The sequence below is a fragment of the Callospermophilus lateralis genome, chromosome 14, assembly GCF_048772815.1.
Source record: "Callospermophilus lateralis isolate mCalLat2 chromosome 14, mCalLat2.hap1, whole genome shotgun sequence".
NCBI classification, from domain to species: Eukaryota; Metazoa; Chordata; class Mammalia; order Rodentia; family Sciuridae; genus Callospermophilus; species Callospermophilus lateralis.
Genome location: NC_135318.1, coordinates 105134066 through 105156120, shown reverse-complemented (window position 1 = coordinate 105156120; position 22055 = coordinate 105134066). Strand labels below are relative to the sequence as shown.

Below are 22055 nucleotides of genomic sequence, written 5' to 3'. Positions count from 1 at the left end.
TCTTGTTTGTTTGTTTCTATCTATGGTATTCTCATTATAGGTATTTCGTCTCAAGTTCTTGGATATTCTGTTCTGTGTTTTTATTTTCATCATTGTTTTCTGTTTGGGGGGTTTCTGTCATGATATACCGAAGCTCAGAGATTCTTTCCTCATGAGGAGCCATGTCCTGTCTCTTCATAAGCCCATCAAGCACAGTCTTCATTTCTGTTACAGTGTTTTTGATCACTAGTGTTTCTTCGAATATATCCATTGCTCTGCTTACATTGCCCATCTGTTCTTTCAGGCTGTCTACTTTATCCACAAGAGCCCATAGCATCTTAATTGCAATTGTTTTAAATTCCCAGTCTGCTAATCCCCACATCAGTTGCCATATCTGAATCTGAGTCTGGTGCTTTTCATTTTCAAAACATGTTTTCTGCCTTTTAGTATGCCTTGCCATTTTCTCTTGATAGCCAGACATGTTGTACTTCAGAAAAGGAATGACTATAAATGGCCATCAGTGGAATCGTGGTCAGGGTGTGGAGTGCGGGTGTGCTGAGAGTTCTATAGGCCTGTGTTTGGGTCTCAGTCTTGGTGAGCCTGGGATTCTGGGCTATGAACTCCACCTTGCTTCTTAGTCCCTGCGACCTTGCTTATTAGTTAGGCCAAGATATTTGGAAGGGGCTACCTTCACCCAGACACGTTATGCTCTGATAAATCCCCACAGGATTGTGTCTGGTTATCTAGTTTCCCCAGGGCAGACCTTGTAAGGAAGAATACCAAGCATCGGCACCTTTCAAAATGGCTCCCTTTCCTGCCCTGCTTCCAACATTTACCATAAGGATCTAGTAGATCTCCTGGGGGTACAAGTCACAAAGGTGCAGGCTGCTGTGACTGGGTCCCCTGGAAGATTCTTCCTTCAGACTTGTGCATGCTGACGTCTCACAGTCAGGTTTCCCTGCCTGGCACTGGCGGCTGGAGAAGTGGCCATTCCTGGGTTTCTGCTCCAGGGGGTCGTGATTCTCTGTGTTCACCTGTTGATGATGCAGTTTGGGGGGCAGAGGTTTCCTGTGACCCCAGTTCTCCTGCAGATCTGAGAAGCACAGTTGGTTTTTCAATTGGTTCAGCTTTTCTATATGATGTCAAGATGGAGCCACTTCTTAGGTGCCAGGTTAGAAACTGGAAGTCACACTATTGACTGTTTTTGATTGGATGGTGTGTGTGCTGACACGACTTTTACAACAGATCATAATGACAATCAGTGCAGAGGTTGTATTGAACTCTAGGCCCCAAAGCCCTAGTTGCTGTTTTACTTCTTATCAAAGAACATTTATATCACTTACTTTTTAGCCTAACTGCAGGAATTTAGGATCATCTGACAAATTGGACATTTTTGTTTGTATCAGCCGTCCCTGCCAGTGATTGTAGTGGAGAGCTAAGGTCCTGACAGTTTACATGTTATCTGTTCCTGTTGCATTGTGTGCAAATCAGTTTTTTCTTCACAAAAGCGAAATAGACACTTCTATTTATTTATTTAGCAGTATTGGGGATCAGACCAGGATGTTAGGCAAGTGCTCTACCATGAGCTATCTACCATGAGCATCTCCAGCCTTTTTAAAATTTCATTTCTAGATAGGGCCTTGCTAACTAAGTTGCCTAGGCTGTCCTCAAGCTTGCGATTAATCCTCCTGCCCCACCCTCCTGAGTAGCTAAAATTGTAGACAAAAATAAGCTTTTTATTTTTTATTTTTCTACTTTCTTAAAGATTTCAAAGTGAAGTGAACATATCCAGAGGTATAAGAAAATCTTAGGCCTCTTGTTTTCCTCCTGTATTTTTTTTCTGGTTTCTGAGACAATTCTATTATAAAACAGGTTCATATTTATTGTAGAATATCTAGAAAATATAAAAGGGCACAGTAATTGGAGCCGATGTACCCTTTCCCTTCTCCTAAAGTTATCTGCTATACAAATTTTGGCATATACATTGTCCCACTGTTTCTAAAAGTGCATGTATTTTTATTTTTTTCCCTAAAAATTGGGTCATATTTTAAAATTAATAATGATATGTTCATTTAATGGATGTTATACAAATGGGTTTTGAATCTTACTTTTCCATTTAAAAATAACTACTGGGGGGCGTGGCTGGGGTTGTGGCTCAGCAGTAAGGTGATCGCCTAGCACTTGTAGGGCCCTGGGTTTGATCCTCAGCACCACATAAAAATAAATATATAAGTAAAGGTATTGTGTCCAACTACAACTAAAATATAAATATTAAAAAAAATTTAAAAAATAACTACTGGGTCTAGGGTTGTGGTTCAAAAGTAGAGCACTCACCTAGCATGTGTGAGGCACTGAATTTGATCCTCAGCACCCCATAAAAATAAAATAAACATATTATGTCCAATTATAACTAAAAAATACATATTTAAAAAAATAAAAATAACTACCAAGTCCACTAAGTAAATTATGATATGTTTTATGATATGCTATTAAAAGGGTGAAGGTGATCTACATGCATAATCATTGAACAATTCTTTGACCAAAATTAAGTGGAAAAAGCAAGACACAGAATAGTGTGGAGGGTGTGCTACCATTTACATATTTTTGAAAGCCATATGCTTATGTTTGCTGTGTGTTTGACTTCAGTTTTTCTCTAGTTTGACAAATACCAAAATGAACATCCTCAGAGCTAAGTCTTTCAAGACACTGTATTTTCTTAGGAAAAAACATGGCATGTTCGGGTCAGGGGGTATTACAAGCTTTCAAGGCTTTGATGATTGATGGGAACTGACAGACTGCCTGCCCTAAATTTATATCCCCACCAAAATGGGAACGTGCCTGTTCCCTGCCTACTGGCCGCCATGGTGAGTCACTTTCATATTCATCCATGCTAATTTGACAGGCAAAAAGAACAAAGAAGAAAAAAGAGAATCTTCTCAGTTAAAATTATATTTCTTTGATTTTTCAGTCAGGTCTAACATTTAAAAATGTGTTTAATGCCAATTTGCTTTTCTTCTTTTGTGAGTTCCTGAATTTTTGCCCTTGGCTTATTTTTCCTTTTAAGTATTTGTCTTTTTCCCCACTGTCATTTAAAGTCTCTTGATAGCTAGGATAGGAAGCCTTTATCTTGCCTATATTCTGCAAATATTTTTCTAGTTTATTTGATTTTTTTGTTTTGCATTCGTTATTTTTAACATAGAGGATTTAGTTTTTCTTCAGCCAAATCTTTGTTATCATACTTCAAGATACCTTCCCCAGCTCAAGATTAAACATCTATTCATATTTTCTTCTTAGGAATTCAAGTTTTTAAAAACACGCCTTTAATCCTTATGGAATTAATTTTGGTATATTCACAGAACCATGTTTTTAATGGTTAGCCATTTTCTAACCGATTACTGCTGGTATATGGGAAAGCCAAAGGTGTTTATGAATTTATTTCAAAATTGGCAGCCTTTCTCAAATTCTTTTTCTGATTTTTAGTTGCTACTCTTTTTCTAGATAAAAAATATATAAATCCATCTTTTTAATATTTATACTTCTTACTTTATCTTCTTTTATTTCTTTGGCTCTAATTTCTCAAATAGCTTTAGATAATGGTAAGGATCTTTAATTATTTTCTTAACCAGAATTAATCTGGTGTCTTTTTCCTCTGTGTGCATGTCCCTCCCACCAGTCTTCCACACTTGGCTCTAGTTGGCATGCTCCAGGGCTGAGCATCTGCTGGAAGGAAGCCCTGTAAAACAGCATCTTGGAGTTAAGAACTGACTACCTCACCCACATGAAGGGACTTGGTTCCCTTGAACGCCTGTTGCATATTTCTGGCGTATGATATAAATCGGAAAAAGTGGTACAACCACGTGTCACTTAATGACAGGAACGCTCCTGAGCAATCAATGCATGCACCCGTAGGCAATTTCATCACTGTGTGACCATCACAGGGGGTACTTACACAAACCTGGGTGGCGAAGCTTACTCCAGACCTAGGAGGCATGGTACACATGTGAAGCCTAGCCTGTTGTTCTGAGGGCCGTGATGACAACCTGAAGTTAAATCAGGCACAAGAGAAATCAATGCAATCAAGAGATGCTGTAAACACAAGACGCACGAGGCAACTGCTGGTGTAACACCGCGTCCTGTTTACAGTCGACTTTCTTTTCAGTAAGCAAGAATACACTCTTAAATAATGGTTAAAATGTGTAACATAGTAAATACATGAACCAGGAACAACTGTTGTCATCAAGTGTTACGTGCTGTACGTAATCTCCTGCGCTCTGCTTTCTCCGTGGATGGTAGTGCAGTAGATGTGTGCTCAGTGCAGGGCACTGAACCTGGCTGTTCCCTCTGAGTCCTCTGTAGGGTGTGACCCGCTCCCATCACGTGGTTCCCTCTCACCTTTCATGAACACCCCAAATTGTGCAGCTCCTCATCTCCGCGTGTGCAGCAGCTTCCCCGATAACCACAGGAAGTCGGCTGAACACGAGGCCATTTACTTCTTCAAGGGACAGTGGGAGGCTCTCGGGGAAGGCAGATGGCCCCTTCAGATCTAATGGGGGTTGTTCCCCTCGGCTGCCTTGGGCCGAAACTCCCATCAGAGTGCCCCTGGGCTCCTACCAGCTGCCGACAGGGCTCAGGGAGGCTTCAATGGGAGAAGTTTAGTCAGACAGCCCTGGGGTGCAGGGTTCCACACTGTGTGCTGTTTGCTAAAGGAAAGACAGTCCCAGGAGAGTGCCTTGGTCGGGGGGCAGCCAGAGACCGCTCCTATGGGCACCGCCAGTCCTGCCCAGGGCACCCCTGCGGTGGTCTCTGCCCCCCGACACTAGCTGTAGCTGTGTGTCTCTCCGGGGCTCCTCCCATTCCCTGGTTAGCCCCCATTCCTCCCAGGCCTGTCTTTCTGTCACCCTGCGTCCTCGCCCTTTGTCTCTGGGGCTCCTGGCACCTCTGACAATACCTGAGTACTTCCTTCCTCACCGACAGTCTGTCTCCCGGGCTTGGCTCCTTGACAGCTCCTCTTCCTTCCTCCTCCGGCCTCTCCCCCTCTCCTTCCATCTGTTTCCACTTTGTACATTTATGCTTGGTCTTGTCTGATACGCCAAAGAATTTAAGAGGGTTATTCAAAGCTTTATGTACTCACGACTCTAAATCAATGTAGTTGGATCGGGTTATTTTTCTTTTTTGTTCTTTGAGGAAGCCAGAAACTGGGAACATTTTCTACTTAGCTGAATTTATTTTTATTCAAAATATTTTCGTTTCATTAAATAAATAATAGAAGCCTGTGTTTTAAAGTGCTAACTCTATTGTAAAACGCTCGCCTTTTCCGTTGAGGGATCTCTGCAGCTAGGATCGATAGCCTCCGAGAGACAGAGAGAAGCAGAGGAAAGCGGTGGAAAGCTTTGGACATCTGCCTTTTCACATACCCAAGTCCGAATGGACAATGCCCCCTTCGCAGGATCTTTTCTTGGCCTCAGCTGTGCTAACCAGTCTCTTCTTTTTCTTTTTGGCGTGTGTGTCTACCTGGTGGGCTCCGGAAACCTCAGGATGAAGTTTTGACCGTGATCCGCAGAGTGGATGATAACTGGGCCGAAGGCATGCTGGGAGACAAGATTGGGATCTTCCCCCTGCTGTACGTGGAGGTAAGCTCACCAGTCCCTCGCCTCCTGAGTTGCCGTGTGGGTTGACCCTAGCCCCTTTCCAAGGGGGAACTCATTCACCCGCGCTGAGGTGACCCAGTTGCCACAAGGGGCTTCCATGCAGATCGCCCCGTGAGTGCGCTACGGATTGACTTGGAGAGTGCTGAGGGTCCATCCCAGGCCTGGCTTCTCACCCTGGGTCCATGAGGACAGAACAGGCAGCCTTCGCCCTTCTCTCTGATGCTTGCTCCTGACACCCATGTTCTGGAGACTCCCAAGTCCTGCTGCACTTGTCTCCTAGCCCCAGGGGAGAGGAGTCTACACGGAGGTAGCGTCTCCTTAGACACTGTAAGCAAACGCTGCCAGCCACCTGAAACACCCTCTGGGGCTGTTGGATCATTCATGCACCCCAGTCACTCAGCAAAGGTGACTGGAGGCGGATTCAGGACCTCTCAATTTCTTGTCTGTTTTCTGAAGCCAGGAAACACTCGGGTTCAGTAGTGGTAGGAGAGTTGCTGAGCAGGGGCCATCGGAAGCCTGCCATGCGCTGTGTGTGGGGGAGCGCTTGCCACAGCGTGCGTGTCCGTCCTTCGTCGGGGCAAGGCGATGCGTGGACATCCGTGACCAGCCACATGCTTACATCTTGTTGTCACTAAGGTGGTCCTAAAAGAATTATTTCCGGTAATGCAGACTGAGTGCCAAATACTTGTCAGTAGTTCCTACTTTAGTCTTCCCAACAACATGGACATCTGTAAACAGTGAGTGCCCCCCCTTTGCAGAGGAGCAGACAGGGGGCTGCCAGGCCCCTCAGCTGATACCTGGCAGGGCTGGGGTGGAGCTCAGGCAGTCTGGTTCTGGGCTCAGCTCTTCTTTCTGCTGCCCAACACGTTCTCCCACCAGTGACCTGCACTTCACCCGGTGAGAACGTTCCACCTGCCCACTGGGCACACAGGCCTCGAGAACCCATGAGGAACCCGTGGTGCCACCCCACCGGGTGCCGTGTGGACGCCAGCACGTGTTCATTAGAACATATTTGCGTTGCCTCCTTGGCTACAGAATAAAGTCCTGTCACTGTGGCCTTCTGGGCCTCTGGAGGGTGGTCCTCAGCGATTTTTCCAGTTTCATCTCTCCCCCTTCTTCCGCTCTTCCCTAGATTTTCGGAAACAAGTTTATCCCACATTTACCTGGATAAGCGGCCCCGGAGATTCCGAGACCCTCCTGTGAGACCCTTTGTCTTTACCTACGAGCCTCCATGGGGACAATGAGTGGCCCTGACCACAGCCACAGGGTGGGTAGGGTCTGAGCCCCACCCTAAACACTGGTGGGACCAAGGGGCAAATGGAGCTTCCTGCTACAGTTCCTGGGGTTGGCTTTCACCCCACCCACCTAGGCCGGGCTGGGCAGACCCAACGCCAGTCCTCCAGAGAACCCAGGGCGCTATAAGCAGGTTGGTGACAACATGCTCGGTCCGGGCCAGAGAGACGTTTGCCCAGGAGCGACCCAGTGTCCCTGGTTTCTGTTGGTTTGCTCATCACTTTAGTCAGGAGAAGAATGACTGGAATGGAAGGTGGGGGCCACCCCGTGGTAAGCAGCAGTTGCGAGACCCAGCGATTCGGGAGGAGTGTCACCCTCCACGCGGTCTGTCAGCAGTGGGCAATCCCGTGCTCGCAGAAGACAGGGCCTTGTTCTGGATCTGGAAGGAATGAAGACTGTGAGAGCCGCATTCACTTTGGCCCTGGGGCAGTGGAGCTCGCAGGAGGCCTGTGGGAAACAGCCGTGCGCCTGTGTCTGTCTGTGGGCAGGCTCTCGCTGTGCTTCTTCCTTACCGTGCTGTGCTTCTCACAGGGACGATGGTAACTCAAGGCGTGACAGGATCTTTTCACTGGACTCAAACTCCCTCCACTGGCTCCTTGTTAACCTCAGTGTGTCCCTGTCTCGTCCATGGTCCGTGCATCTTGCCGTTCAGGGGTCACAGTCTGAGACCTGCCCCCCACAGGCCTCCTGAGCCGCCTGCTCCTGCCTGCCTCACCCTCTACCATGACTGCGCGCACAGGACCTTGACTTAGCTTCCTTCCGGAAGGTCCAGTTCCTGTCTGGTCTTTTCATTTGGGTCTTTTCTATCTGGAGTGTCCAGAGCAGTGACTTGCAAGTTTCAGTGAGCATCAAAGTCACCAGAAAGCTCTGATCCTAGCCCTGAGAGTCTGAGGCAGTGGAGGCCCTGGCCCACACAGCACCCTGAGCAGTACTTGCCGTTGCTACCTCCTGAGCCCAAGCCCAGGGGCTTTCCTCAGTCCTCATCCTTCTGACTTCTACATTACACATTCCCTTTCCTCTTACTGCCATGTGCCTTGGCCATACGACTTTGAAAGAGTCCCCCTGGCACCCCTAACCACCTGTCTCATCCTGGGTCCTGTCCCTCATGCTGCTACATGGGGTGTCCTCTCTGGACCTTCCCTGGAATGCCAGGCCTGTCATGTCTTCAGACGCTCTCCGTCTGCGTCTAAGCTGAGCGCATCTTTGGGGAAATGTGCTCCTGCTCTCCTGGTGAGAAGCCCCCCATGGGCCAGCCCCACCCAGGACCCATAGCTGATAATGCTTCCAGCCAGAATCTATCTGAATGTTCTTTTTGTCAGGAATCCTGGTGAGGAAACACTTCCCAGTTGAGCTAGGAACCCTCCCCAGCTGACCTGCAGAGTCTCCTCCCACCGCCTGCATTTTCCTAGGCCCTTGCTGGCTCCATTTCAGGATGTTCAGAACACGACCGTGTCGGAGAACTGGTCTTAACCTGGAGATGAGCCCAGGGAAGCGTCATCCACGCTTTTAAAAAGCAAATGCCATTGTGTATATTTAAGGTATACAACGTGTTATAAGGTACATATATACACAGGGAAATGGTTACTATGGCAGAGCAAATTAGCATATCCATCATCCCACATAATCACTCATTTTCCCCTGTGGCAAAAAGCAGGCACTCACGTAGCTCTGCCTGTAACAAAAACCTGGAACGTAATCCACTATTCACCGTTAGCACCTGTGGTCCTCACACTGGACCTTAGCTCTTCTGACTGGTTCATCCTACATGTGCTCCTGCTTGTCCTTTGACCAACACCTGCCCATCCCTCCCTCCTTTTTCCTGGGAACCACTATTTCATTCTCTGCACATTTGACTTTCTTTTAAGTCTGTATGTAAGTCAGGTCATTGGCTGTTTTGCTTTTGAGTCTGGCGTATTTCACTCAGGCTCCCGTCCCCCAGGTCCGTTCATGTCGTAGCAGACCGGCACTGAAAGGAGATTTGTAGGCAAGGTGCCTACCGTTCCAGCTGCTCCAGAAGCTGAGACAAGAGGCTCGCTGGAGCCCAGGAGTTCAAGGCCAGCCTGAGCAACACAATAAGATGCTGTCCCAGAAAAATAACACTTGAAAATTAAATAATTAAAAAATTGGAAAATAAAGGAGTTGGGGAGGAGACTCGTCAGATTCCACGCAGCCCCGTGGGTGAGCCTGGGGAGGTGGGAGCCACCCACCCAGCAGAGGCCCGCTTCTGAGGCGAGCACCCCTCAGCCAGGCCTGGTCAGTAGCACAGTTTTTCAGAAGTGGGGGTGAGACCAGATTTAGCCGTGGAGAGGTTGGTCTCTGTGCCTGTAAGGTGACGGCAGGACACGTCTCGGCTGAGGTCGGGGATGCTTAGTGCAAAGGGAATGGTGTGTCTGATTTTGCAACTGGAACCTCACACCTCCCTCCGGAGTCACTGGGGGGCTCTGGGACATCTCCAGGCCTCCCTGTTTCGGAGCAGAACCAGCCTGTGTGAGAGACCGACCTGTAGTTTAGAGTCCCAGCCTCACCATCCGTTCTCGACACTCCAGGCCAGTTGGGAAGATGCCTCACCTGTCTTTGCACTTCTCCTTGTGTTTAAGTTTTGTTAACACTTCCTGTTTAGAAAGGAGAGCCAGCGAGCTGCAGGTGGTGGGGCACGTTTACCATTCAGCTAACCTGCGTCTCCATGCGTGGGCATCTCGGGAGACTGTGTGGCCTCCTCATTCAACCAGTTACTGCAAAATGAGAAAAGGCAGCTGATTCTGCCTCCATTTTGTTCCTGCTCAGCCCACTCCAGGAGCTAAAAGCCACTTTTGCTTTTTGTCTTTCAAATCCCTCAAAGTGAGAGCAATTTCGAGCTCTATTTGAAGCTATCAGAGCTCTCTTTCTGTGGGGAAGCAAAGGCCAAGGTTTGGTTGATCGCGGCATTTTTCCAGACGTCTTGTTTTCAGCAATTTTTCCTTCTTAGCCCTTGCTCTTACATTCCCCCTCGGTGCCCAGCAGAGCTGTCTGGGGAGTGTTTGGATGAGTTTAGAGGCTTCCTAGTTGTCACCGACACTGACACTTGGGGCTGGCCCCTCATGCACGAGGGCCGCCCCTTTCCTCCCTCACAGTCCTGGAGCCTCAGGAGAGCCCTCATCCTGATTTCAACTGCAAAACACAGGAATAGACCCATGGCCAGAGCCACTGCCCGCAGCTGGGAGGTCTGCTTGCTCTCTGTGCCTTACGTTTCTGTGGGTGGCTGAGTCCCCACCTGAAAGAGCAAGTTTCCACTGCTGTGGCATACCCTCCACACTGTCCCCTTCGGGCCACCAGGGAGCTGTCATTCCTTCATTTGTTCACTCATTCCTTCATTTCCTAAGCACCTGCTAGGTGCCGGGCCTCAGGGAGGCAGTCATGGGAAAAAATGTGGGAGGACCATCTAGCAGCCTGAGTTCTGCTGGGAGGAGACCAACAATGAGGCTTGGAAATTCTGGAGGGTGTCAAAGCTGGGAAAGGGGATGCTGGGGAGGCGGGAGCCACCGTTGTAGTGACAGTGCTCAGAGCCCATTGAGGAGAGGGCCTTTGGGCAAGGCAGGGAGTGTGGAGGGCAGGTTGCAGGCAGCGATGACGCTCTGAGGGACAGCAGAGGCCAGGGTGACTGAGTGGGCTGGGGTCGGGGAGAGATGCTGGTGGCATCAGACAGTAAGAGGCAGACTTCATGGGTCTCTCTGATCACTCTGAAGACTTCGGTGCTCACTCTGCATCTTGGAGGCCCTTCCTTTCAATGCCTCCATCTCCTAAGCATGTCCTCATCGTCCCGGATCCCACCCCACCTGTGCCCACCCCCACCTGTGAGCTTTGACAGTGTAAATGAATGTCGTGAGAACCTCGTAGATTTAAAGGTTTGGGGCAGGGAGCCCACAGGGCCTTGGAGCCCTGCAGTGTGAGCAGATGGTCTCAGGGCAGCCCAGCCCCAGCTCCCAGCTGGCCTCTGCCCATCTCACCTCCCCGTGGTCCATTTTCCTACATCCACAGAACCATCTCTACAAAGTCGACTCGGACCACCTCACTCCCGCTGGAAGTCTCCCGTGGGGTCCATGGCTCTTAGAATAAGCAGATTCGCCACCACGGTCCTCCACCATGGCTCCACCCTGCTACCCAGCACATCTGAGCCCAGCCCTACTCACTGCCCCCGTGTGCTGCCTTTCCTCTGTCCTTGCTCTGTCCCTCTGATGGGCCAGGCCCCTCCCTGTCTTAGCGTGGAGCAGAGGACTCCGCAGGCTCCAATCCAGCTCTGGGCACATCATTCAATATCCCCACCCCTCAGTTTCCCCCTCTGTGAGACGGGGTATTTTAGTCAGCGTTTTCACTGCTGTGACTAAAAGACCTGACCAGAACCGCTGTGGAGGAGGAGAAGTTTATTTGAGAGCTCACAGGTTCAGAGGTCTCAGTCCCTGGACAGCTGGCTCCATTTCTCAGGGCTTGAGGCGAGGCAGAACATCATGGCAGAGGAGCGTAGCAGAGGGCGGTGTCTCACATTATGATCAGCAGCAGAGAGAGATTCCCCTTGCCAGATACAAAACATATACTCCAGAGCCGCACCCCACTGACCCACCTCCTCCTGCCACACCCGCCACCACTCGGTCAATCCCATCAGGGAATTAATTCACTGATCGAGTTCAGCCTCTCGTAACCCAGTCACTTTCCCTCTAAACCTTGCCCAGCTCACCCATGAGCTTTGGGGGTTCACCTCACATCCATCCATAACATGGGGTAATAGCTTCACCTACTGGTAGGGGTCTGGTAAGGATGGAATCAGGGACAGGCGAAGTTCCAGACAGTGACCAGCACAGCGAGAAAACCCGGTGTTAGAAATGACCGTTCCCGCCACCCAGCATCTCCTCCCGCTGCCTGGGAGCCGGAGTGCCCTCCAGAGTAAGAAACCCCCAAGTTTTGTTACGAAATTGCACATCAGTGCTGGACTGTGGCTTTTGAGAGTACAATATGAGTCAGAAAGGGAGAATCTCAATCCTTTTAAAAGAAACTATTTGCATTCAGTTTAACAGTTCACTCCGTGGGAAGGAAACTGACCACTTGGAGGATGGGTTTCCGCAAAGGATGGCTGGGGGGAGCCTATCCCAACTTCCAGGAAAGGGGCGTGTTGGGGCAGAACCTGAGCTCAGCACTTCAGTGTAGGGAGGCGGGCGAGTGGTCCCCATAGTGCTCCCACACCGGCACCCCAGGAACTGGGTGGGACCCGAGCTTGGGTGCAGCCCCTTCGCTACAGTGGAACCAGGTGTTCAAGTGCAGTGTCACCCTATGTGTCAGGAGCCAGCGACTTGACTGCAGTCTAAGCAGAGGCAGGTGGAGATCGGGGACAGAAGAATAAGCCCAGGAGGTCACATTCATATGTCTGTAAACCTTTTTGTCTTAACAAGGAGACCATGATATAGTCAAAATTCTGCTCATTGATATTCCTCGTGGCTAAATGTGCAGCCCAGTCCATACGTTCACCCGCTCTGGAGCACACAGTGTTGGGGGAAATGCACTGGGACGTTGTGGCAGTCGTAGGCTTAGCTATTTATCACGCCCTGTTCTTGGGTCCAACTGAGGAATGAGATGGACTTCTGAGAGATGGAAATGAAGTGTGAGCATCAGGCTGGATAAATCTCAGAGAATAATGTTGATCAGACCTGAAAGTCTGAGAACTTGCTAGCTCTCCCTGCGAGCCTAGACCCTGGGATGCTCCCACCCCCTTGCCTGGGTCAGAGCTGAAGGCTTGGAAGAGGAAGTGTCGCCAAGGGCTCTCAGCTTCTTCTCCAAGCGCTCCAGGTGGACTGGTGACGTGGATGCGGCCACCTGTTAGAGGTACACGTTGAACCTTACAGGCGGGATCTTATGGTTTCTGTGATTTGCTTTAGAACACTGCAGGAGAACAGCAGAGGAGGGCAGGCCCCAGGTGAGCAGGAGAGGCGAACGCTGGCTGGCTGCCGGTGCATCTTCTCCCTTCCTGTCTGTTGAGAGCAGCACAAAAATTCTGTGGCCAGCAGAGCTTCACCCCACCATCAGATAGCTGGTGGGGAGGGCGCAGGCGTGCAGGTCTGCAGCTGTCTCTCACCTCCATGCTCCTGCGGCTGATGCAGTCCCCAACCTGCCCCACCCACTTCATTTGTACCCGCATCTGGCCGCGGGCTGCCCATGCCAGAGCCTTCTGCCCACCTCTGGGAGCTTCCGTTCTAATTCTTAGTTGATTGTTGGCCTGGTTACCCCTTCCCACCTTCTGAGGTCTGGGCGCCTGATGATCCCTGAGCTTCTGGAGGAGTGTGACTAGGAAGTCTGTGTTCCTGCTCAGCCGGTGACTGTCACCTGGGGCTCAAAACCCACCAGCCCAGGAAGAGGAAACCTTTGCTAGGCTTCACCTGTGCTCTTTAAAAACGGCACTCACAACAAGGAGAGAACACGCCGGCTTTTATGGCGCTTCAGGCTTAGTACAGGAGGAAGAAGCCGTGTGACCTGGTGACTCTGGAGGTCTCCCTGCAGGCCCCCAGACAGCCCAGCCTGATCCACCCTGTCGTTTTGTTTAGTTTTAAATGATTTCTTCTGATTATAAAAGTAATACTTGGCTGTCGTTCCAAATAGGGGAATTCGGAAAAGTGTAAAGAAGAAAGTTAAAATCACTCATAATCCTACCCGTGAATATGAATATACATGTAGGAAAATACGTCAGCATATTGTTCGATTCCCTTCATTCTTTTCTATGTAGAAATTTACATATATTGGAGGGATATTTGGGTTGTGCTGTATCAATACTTCTATCTTTCTTTTCTCATTAAATCGTGAGCGTTTCCCAATGACATTATTTCAGTGGCTTTAGAATGCCTCACCCCTACAATCTTCTCTGAGCACAGTAGTTGGGGATCTTGGCATGTCCTGCCACTACTGTAAACCCTCCCCTGCCCCCCACCTCACTCAGAGGGAAACTAAGACATCCTAGAGGACCCAAAGCCTGTCTCCATCTGACCAGCCACATTGACCTCCTCTATGCACACAAGTCTGCTTCAGCTGCCCTGGCATCCTTGTTCATCCATCAATGCTCCAGCCACACTTCTACCACAGGACCTTTGCACATGCAGTGTCTGCTTCTTTGTCTTTCTTCCTCAGACTATGGTGGAGCTGGCTCCCTCCTTCACCTCCCTGTTTAACCTGCAGCCTGCACCATCCTGGCACATGCTCCCAGCATTCTTTTTTTCCTTCACATGCTTCTCGTCATTCAACATACTCTATACAATGAAATGCTTGTTTGCTTCTTGTCTAGTTGTCTGAATCTCCTTGAGATCAGGTGATTTACCTGATCTTTCCCCCCCACTGATGTACCTGTGGTGCCAAGCAGAGCTGCTACATACAGTGTGTGCTTGATAATCAGAACCACTTATCCTCCTGAATCATCGACCTCGGATGGTTTGGGGGTGGGGGTCTCTCCTCCCTGCTGGCCAGTCACCTCAACACAGGGGACTTCCCATCTCATCCCACTGCGGACCCCCAGATCTTCCTTATCCAACTCCAAGGAGCTTATTAGCCCTCTTGAAAAGTCAGCAGAGGCTTCACGTCCATCCCTGTGCACACACACACACGCACACACTCACACACACACACATGCACACACATCACATGCACACACACACACACGCACACACACATTCACACTCACACCATCGTGTGCCGCGTCCACCAGTTCCTGCCTGTGCCTCTCTGATGCCTTGAAACACTCCTGTGACTCTTGGGCCCTCAATGTGAAGGGAGATACCTTCTTCCCTATTTCACTTTCTCAAACACAGCGTCCCTTCCGTTGGTATTAATGAATTGTATGACCATGGGATGCATCCCCAAGGACAGCTCTTCTGTGGATAACCTCACCTGCCGCCTCTTCCCTGGAGCACAACTGAACTGACAGCAGGTGCTCAGTGAGTGGAGGCGATGAAGGTCATGCACTCAGACCCGCCAGTCTCCACCCATCCTCTCCAGGCAGGCTGCCTACCTGCTCCGGGCTGACGGACCCATATTTGCAAAGTGGGGTGTTGTTTACAGCTGTGCGAAAGGGGTGAGGAGTGCTGAGCACTGTCTTTAGAATATACTCAGTAAAACAGACATTACTGCACACATGCAAACGTTCATCGCATTTGTGTATTAAATAGTTATTTAGTGAGCACCTACTGTGTGCCTGGTACTAAGCTCTTTACTCATCCATAAAATGAGATGTTTGAGAAAGGATAAAGCAGCTCTGGTTCTCTTAACTAACGATCAGCTCTGAGATCTTGATTACTTTGTGGACAGAGGTTTCCCCAGGACAGCAGAGAGGAGGAGGGAAGCTGGGGGTGGGGCGCTTGTCATCTGCAGGCCTTTAAAATAATAGAAGATGGTTTAAAGTTAAGTGGTGATGAAGGGGTCAAGCTGCAGTAGCAGAGCCGTTCAGTGATAATCTGGCAGCTGTTCTGTAAACCATGGCTAAGCAGTCACTGCCCTCCGTCTCATGGCCACGCAGGACTGCGGTCAGCTCCCCTCACGGACCTTGGGGGTGGATTTCTGTCACGTGGGAGGTCACCCTGCTGCAGAAGCACAATGTTCCATCCCTTAGCAGGTGCACGGGGTCTGTGTGTGACCCACACTGTGAGCGCCCCCTCGTGGTCCTCAGCAAGGACCCCTGAGCCCTCAGCTAAGAGGGGTACACTGCGGGCCAGGGCCCTGCTCCTGGGTGTGCCAGGGACTCTCTCCCTGTGCAGAGAGTGGAGGCTGTTTACTTCGAATGGGGGACAGGTCTCTCTTCTCCCCGACCCCGTGACACGGCCTGCAGTCACTGGGATTGTGACTCACCATGAGAAGTGAGGCGCACCCACGTGTGCGTGTAAAGCTATCCTTGCCACGTGGGATGCTAATTCTGAGGTTTTCTCTTTTATTCCATTTCAGATCTTCAAAATGTCGGTCAAGACCCAATAAATTCACAGCTTGAAAACCGCCGTTCTCAGCCAGAATTCCCAAAGTGGGGGTTTATGGAGATGGGCAAGGACAGAAAGCAGGAGAACAGCTATTCAGATTTATTATTCAAAACTTTTTTTAACTTGTCAGTTTTAGTTTCTCCTATTTCTGTGTTTATCATGTGAATATATATTTTGTACTATAAATATGCAGTCTACTAGAGACCATATTTTACATACACATATACACACATGCATATATATATATATATTGGGGTACATGTATTTGTTTTGCCGTGACCAAATTCATATTCTTGCATTAACACGGGAGCTTCTGGGGGCCAGCTCATATTCAAACCTCATCGTGTGTGTGTGTCTAGTGTGTGTGTGTGTGTGTATTTAATGTGCCAAACAAGCATAACCAAAATATATACATTGCGTGTCGATGGTGTAAATAACATTTGGTATACTAGAAAATATAGGTTGCAGGCACATGCTCAAAATCGCTTTCCTGGCCTGGCCCCGGGAACGTGTCGGGTGGCGCTGCCACCTGTCTCTGCCTGGATTCTGTGGCAGCGCCATCTCTTACACGACTTTCCTCATTTCTCCTCGGACTGACTCTCTATCAGACTGGCGCAGTCTGAGGTCCCCCAGGGCCCAGCAGAGGGACTTCCTCGGTGTTCTTGGAGGAAAGGCCCTTCGTGTACCTCTCTTTTGCTGAGAAGCCTCCATTTTTGTCTCCTTTTAAATTTACCTTCAGGCAAGGTTATCCCAGGGTCTTACACTAGTCTGGAGACTTCCAATGACAGGTCCCTCTGAAGAGGCACCAATCAGGCCCTTGTGCTGCTCCTGGCCCTTTTAGGACTTATCCACATTCTTTGCAAATGAGGGAAGTTTTCTGTTTTCTTGCTTTAATTGGCATCAAGACTCCCCTGGAGTCTTCCTTCGCATGGTCCTTGCTATTGAGTTGAGAGCAAGATCGATGGACAGGAAGGAAGCATCTCTCAGTATCCAGAGGCTGAACTCAAGGAAGGTGGACCTCAATTCTCCCTGGACATGAGGGAGGAAGGGGGCTTAACCTTTAACCTTTAACTTAACCTTGAACTGAGGCCCCAGGGGGCGCTGGGGCTCCGTAGGATGTGCCGATGTTTGTTGCCGGGCAGCCGAAGGACTCTCCAGTGGGCTTTGGTGTTGAGGATGAGGAGGTGGTCCTGCCCGTGATGGTCGTTTTCTGGGCTCTCCCTCACAGCGTGGCCCAGGGCTTGCAGACTCACCCACCTGCCATGTCCTGGGTATTGCAGAGGATGCCCGCCAATTCCCAGGAGTTTACCATCAGGAAAGCAGCAGGGCAGTGTGCTGTGTGGATGCCACTGGGATCTGAGTGACACCCAGGGGCAGGTGGGCAGATTGGGCAAAGTCGTTCCTCGTGTGGCTTGGCTCGGTCTGCTCACCTGAGAGTGTCCAGCACCCAGAGGTGGGCAAGGCAGGCCTTGTGTGTCTAAAACAGCCCAGTCTACCTTTCCTGCTACTGCCCTGTGCCTGACAGGGATGGGGACTTCTCCAGTCTATGATAAGAGAAGACTGCAATGAGAGCTGTTCTTTCTCCCTCCTGTAATTTTCCGGCATCATCTCTTCCAAAACCTTTGCCTGCTCTAGGCCTTTATGTGCAATCACCTGTGCAGTGCAGTGCAGATCCTCCTTCAGCTTCACTGCTGGGTCAGTCTCGCTTGAAACTTCAGTTATCTGAACAATCGCCTTGGTTCACTGGCCCCTTTGGAGACTGGCCACAGCCTGACCTGTGCAAATACAGCCATACTGGGATGGGGCACATAGCCTCCACCTGATGGCCCGGCCAGCAGTCCGGATGTGGACTGTACTTGGATGTGGTTGGTTGCCCCCAGGTGGGCCTCTGCCACACTCCTGCGCTGTTCTGCTGTGCATCTCCCGCCTTACAATTCATAGCTCCAAGGACGGAGCTCTCCCCCAGGGTGGAAGCCACTTCCGTGGCAGGTGCACAGAAGTGTTTCTTGAATGAATGACAGAGAGCCACTTCAGAGCCGTAGCACCCTCTGAGGATCCTTTATCCAAAGTGCATGGGTCTAGAAATGTTTTAGATTTCCACATTTTTTCAGATTTTGGAATACTTACATAGGTTTTGCTGGTTGGACATCCATTATCTGAAAATCTGACATCTTAGATGCTCCATAACCAGACTTCATGTCCAGAGATGCTCAATCTGTATTCCCGAGTTCAGCATTCACGGTAAATAAAAATTTGGCATTGTTATCAGGCCTGTAAGGAGATAAATAAAAGGGAGAAGAAATGCCTTCCACCCTGTAACCATAGCTGGTGTCCTCTGGTGTGAGACTTGGCTGACCTGATTTTCATGTCATGCTTAACAACAACAACAAAGGTTGATATTTGAATTTCTAAAATGAATCCAAACTCTTCTAGTTGCTAAGGGCATACGTATGCCTCCATGAATGCATTATTATTATTTTTTTTTAACCTAAAAATGGAGCAAGATTGGAAAGGCATCCCTTTGCATAGGTTATATGCATCCCAAGGGAGTCCCATGAGATGCAGCAGAAATGGAGTAAGCAATGGTCATCAGGCCCCTTGTCCAGAATAAGTCACTCAACCTCTCTGAGCCTCAGTTTCCTCATCTGTAAACCGACCATGTTGCTGTTGCCTCAGGTGGCTGACAAGGGGCAGGTGGGCAGCCATGTGATGAAGGTGGATCTCAGAAGTAACTGGCCAGGGCTTGCCACCAGGCCACCTGCTTCTGACCAGCTCAGTCAATGACCAAGAGCCCCTAATTTTTGGTAGCCTTTCCTTCAAAGACTCTAGGGAAGCCAGCATCAGGTGGGAATCTTCCCCTCCCCACCCCCCTTGCTGGTGGTGCAGTCTGGTTAAGAACAACGTGTTTTCCAGGTACGATGGTGCACGCCTGCAATCCCAGCAGCTCAGGAGGCTGAGGCGGGAGGATCGCGAGTCCAAAGCTAGCCTCAGCAATTTAGTGAGGCCCTAAGCAACTCAGAAGGGTTGGAGATATGGCTCAGTAGTTGAGTGCCCCTGGGTTCAATCCCCAGTACCAAAAAACAAAAGCAAACAAAAAAAACCCACCTCTGATCAAAGGAGAGCTCCGTTGCCTCTGCATGCCCATCTGGATGAGGCAGTGAGCACCTCCTGAGATTTCTTCTGATGACAGACTCAGGCAGGTAAAGGCCATTCTCCATCTGCTCCTAAGTTTGTGAAGCTCTGAGGGATAATGGGCAGTTATCAGCAGGATGGCCTGAGCTCTATGCAGCCACCGGGTGGGAGCAGCAGTAGAGGCAGAGGCCAAGCGGGAGGCCCAGCCACGTTGCTGTCCTATCTGTAGGCTGCCTTCTGGAAGCGTGCTACTGGACTGTGGTCTGCCAAGGAGGAGCAGCTCCTGGGAGCTTGTAGAAATGCAGGAAGTTGGGCATTATCCCAGATCTACTGAGCCAGAATCAGCATCCTTACAAAGATCCCTGGCACTTTGAGGCACACTGGAATAGGAACTGTGTAGAGCAGATTTTTCCCCCTATAGCATTCCGGCATCTTCAACTGAGCTGGGATGTGATAAATGCTTAGCACAGTCGTCCCTCAGTATCCATGGCCTCATGGACCAACATCACCAGGCGCCAGGATCAGGGTCTCAGTGGTGACTTGGGAATAACTGGCCCATCTACAAAGGTCCAGGAAGGCAATTTCTGTGAATACAGTCATTCCTCACTATTTGAGGGAGATAGTTCAAGGACCCTCATGGTCACCAAAATCTGCAGATGTTCAAGTCCCTTGTATCTGATGTACTATTTGCATATAACCTACACATATCCTCCTGTATACTTTAAATCACCTGTAGATTACTTCTAATAACCAACACAATGTAAGTACTTTGTAAATAGTTGTTATACTGAATTATTAAGGGGGAAATGACAAGAAAAGAGTCTGCACATGTTCAGTACAGACACAATGTTTTTCAATTATTTTTAGTCCACACCTAAAATAATCGAATCAAGCATGTGGGGTTGAATCCAGCCTGTGGAGCCCGAGCAAGGACCTGGAGCTGACCCTATTGATTGTCTGCATAACGAGCCCAGAAGAGTCCCCTGTGGCTAGGTTAAACTGCGAGCACCTGCTCTCCACCAGGCATCTTGGCTTCCTGGAATTCCATGAAGACGTGGGTCTCAGGACACATCTCCTCCCTGAGATCAGAGTCACAAGTCCTACCCCTCCTCGTAGCAGATGTGCCGAGGTTGTACTTCCTGTGCCCTGAGTTAGAACACAGGGCCTGGGTGTAGACATCTTGCTTGCTAGCGATTAGTAACTGGGCACCTCCCAACCCACCATCCGTTCATGTTCTGCTGTTTGATGCTTGGCTGCCCGATCTCACTCCTTCCCCCTGCCCTCCAATTAATTGTTTCTCTAGCCATTCAGTTTAAAGTCCTCTCATTAGACACAGAGGTTTCTGGGTAACAGTGTTCTGATACTGTCATGGACCGAATGTCAAAGTGCCAGGCTAGCCTTGGGCTCACCTAGACCTGTGGGTGAGAGCCATTTATTTAGCCTCTCCCCTGCATTCAGGCCTACCCAGCACGTAGTAATTCCATGGAACTGTTTTAACAATGGGTAGAAGAGACTCTTTGGCTCTACATGGGTCTGTAGTTAAAAAGGAAGAGTAGTTGTGGAAGAATGCTACATCCAAACTGATCAAGGTGACGAGACAAAGTCGTGGAATAACGGTTGTTAAGCCACGAGACAGCAAAGCAGTCACGGAGCTCACAGCCGTCTTTGTCTATTTTCAGTTGCTACCACAAAGTATTTGAGGCTGGATAATTCATAAAGGACAGAAGTTTCTTTGGCTCTTGCTTCCAAGAATATGTGCTGGCCTCTGCTTAGTATTTGGCAAGGGCTTCATGCTGCATCATAAGGTAGAGAGACAGAGCAAGTGTGCCAGCTTGGGCCTCTCTTCCTCTTCTTATAAAGCCTCTGATGCCATCACGGGAACCTATCCTCATGACCTCATCTAATCCAAATTACTTCCCTCACCTCCAGGTACCACCAGCATGTGAATTTGGGATTCGTGTCCAACACACAAACAATTATGCACATTCACACCATAGCAGTTGACAGACAGGGTCTTCCAAACCTGGCCTGACCCTCCTGGCCCCATCGGCTACCTTGTACCCATCTACTTGAGCTAACCTCCCCACCTACATTTGACCCCGGGTTCCCAGGATCATTTAGGTTGGGCTGGGGCCTACAGAGGGCACCCATAGAGGGAGACTCTGTGATGGGTACCTCCTGTCCTGGTGCTAGTGAGGGTTCTCATGAGAAGTGAATGAACTCATCAAGACTTAACATGTCATTGACACCGTTTTGCTACCTCATTTGGAAGTCGAAAGCATCTTCTATTTCCATTAAAAGAAAAACATCAACAGGAGTTTTGGGGATTGTGTGGGCTGCATCTGAGCGTGAGCAAGCCTGTGTGGGCTGGAGGTGCCCGCTGGACAAACGCGTCCACATGCAGGTTGAGCAGCAGAGCCCTGTTGTTTCCGGAGGAGCCTGTCCCGTGGAATCTCAAGAGACATTTACCTCCCACACCTGCCCCTCAGAGCCGGCCGTGAGTAGCCGCGCACAGAACATTCTGGCTGTGGAGGGAGGTGAGGGGGAAGCCTCCTCTGACATGCTCCCCCTCTCTCAGGACTCTTGGGCCACTGAGCCGCATACCCGCTGCCTGGTGCAGCAGGACTGGAGTTGCCATGCTAAGGCAAAAGAACAGCCTTTGGGCTTCCCGGAGGGTGCGGCCTGTTGGTAGTGTGGTTCTGTGCCAACTTGGAATGGGGCAAAGTGGAAAACCATGGCAGCTCCTAACAGAGCCCGTGCAGGAGCTGCTGCTGTGGGCAGCTGCTAGTGGACGGGGGTATCCTGCACCTGGAGGCCCAGGAGCACCATCCGAGGGGAAATGCACCAGGATCACCAGGTACAGGTCCATCTTTGCAATGTGATAATGGAAATGTGTCAGGAAGACAATGCCAGCTGCCCTGGACCATGAGTTTTAGCCCTGGGACCTAGTCACAGAGTGACATCAACAGTCTCCGATTCTGTAGGGTTCACAGAATCTGAGTGGTCCACTGTGTGTCTCAATCCAGCCAGCCCC

The 22055-nt window shown here is 49.7% G+C and overlaps 1 protein-coding gene across 1 annotated transcript in view; it reads left to right on the top strand.

Moving 5' to 3' along the window:
- Sh3rf3 (SH3 domain containing ring finger 3) overlaps window positions 1–22055 on the top strand; it is a 329352-nt gene that overhangs the window by 211462 nt on the left and 95835 nt on the right. The window contains exon 3 of the mRNA XM_076832934.1: window positions 5514–5609. Within this exon, the coding sequence (XP_076689049.1) occupies window positions 5514–5609 (96 nt within the window). The remainder of the gene's footprint in view (window positions 1–5513; window positions 5610–22055) is intronic.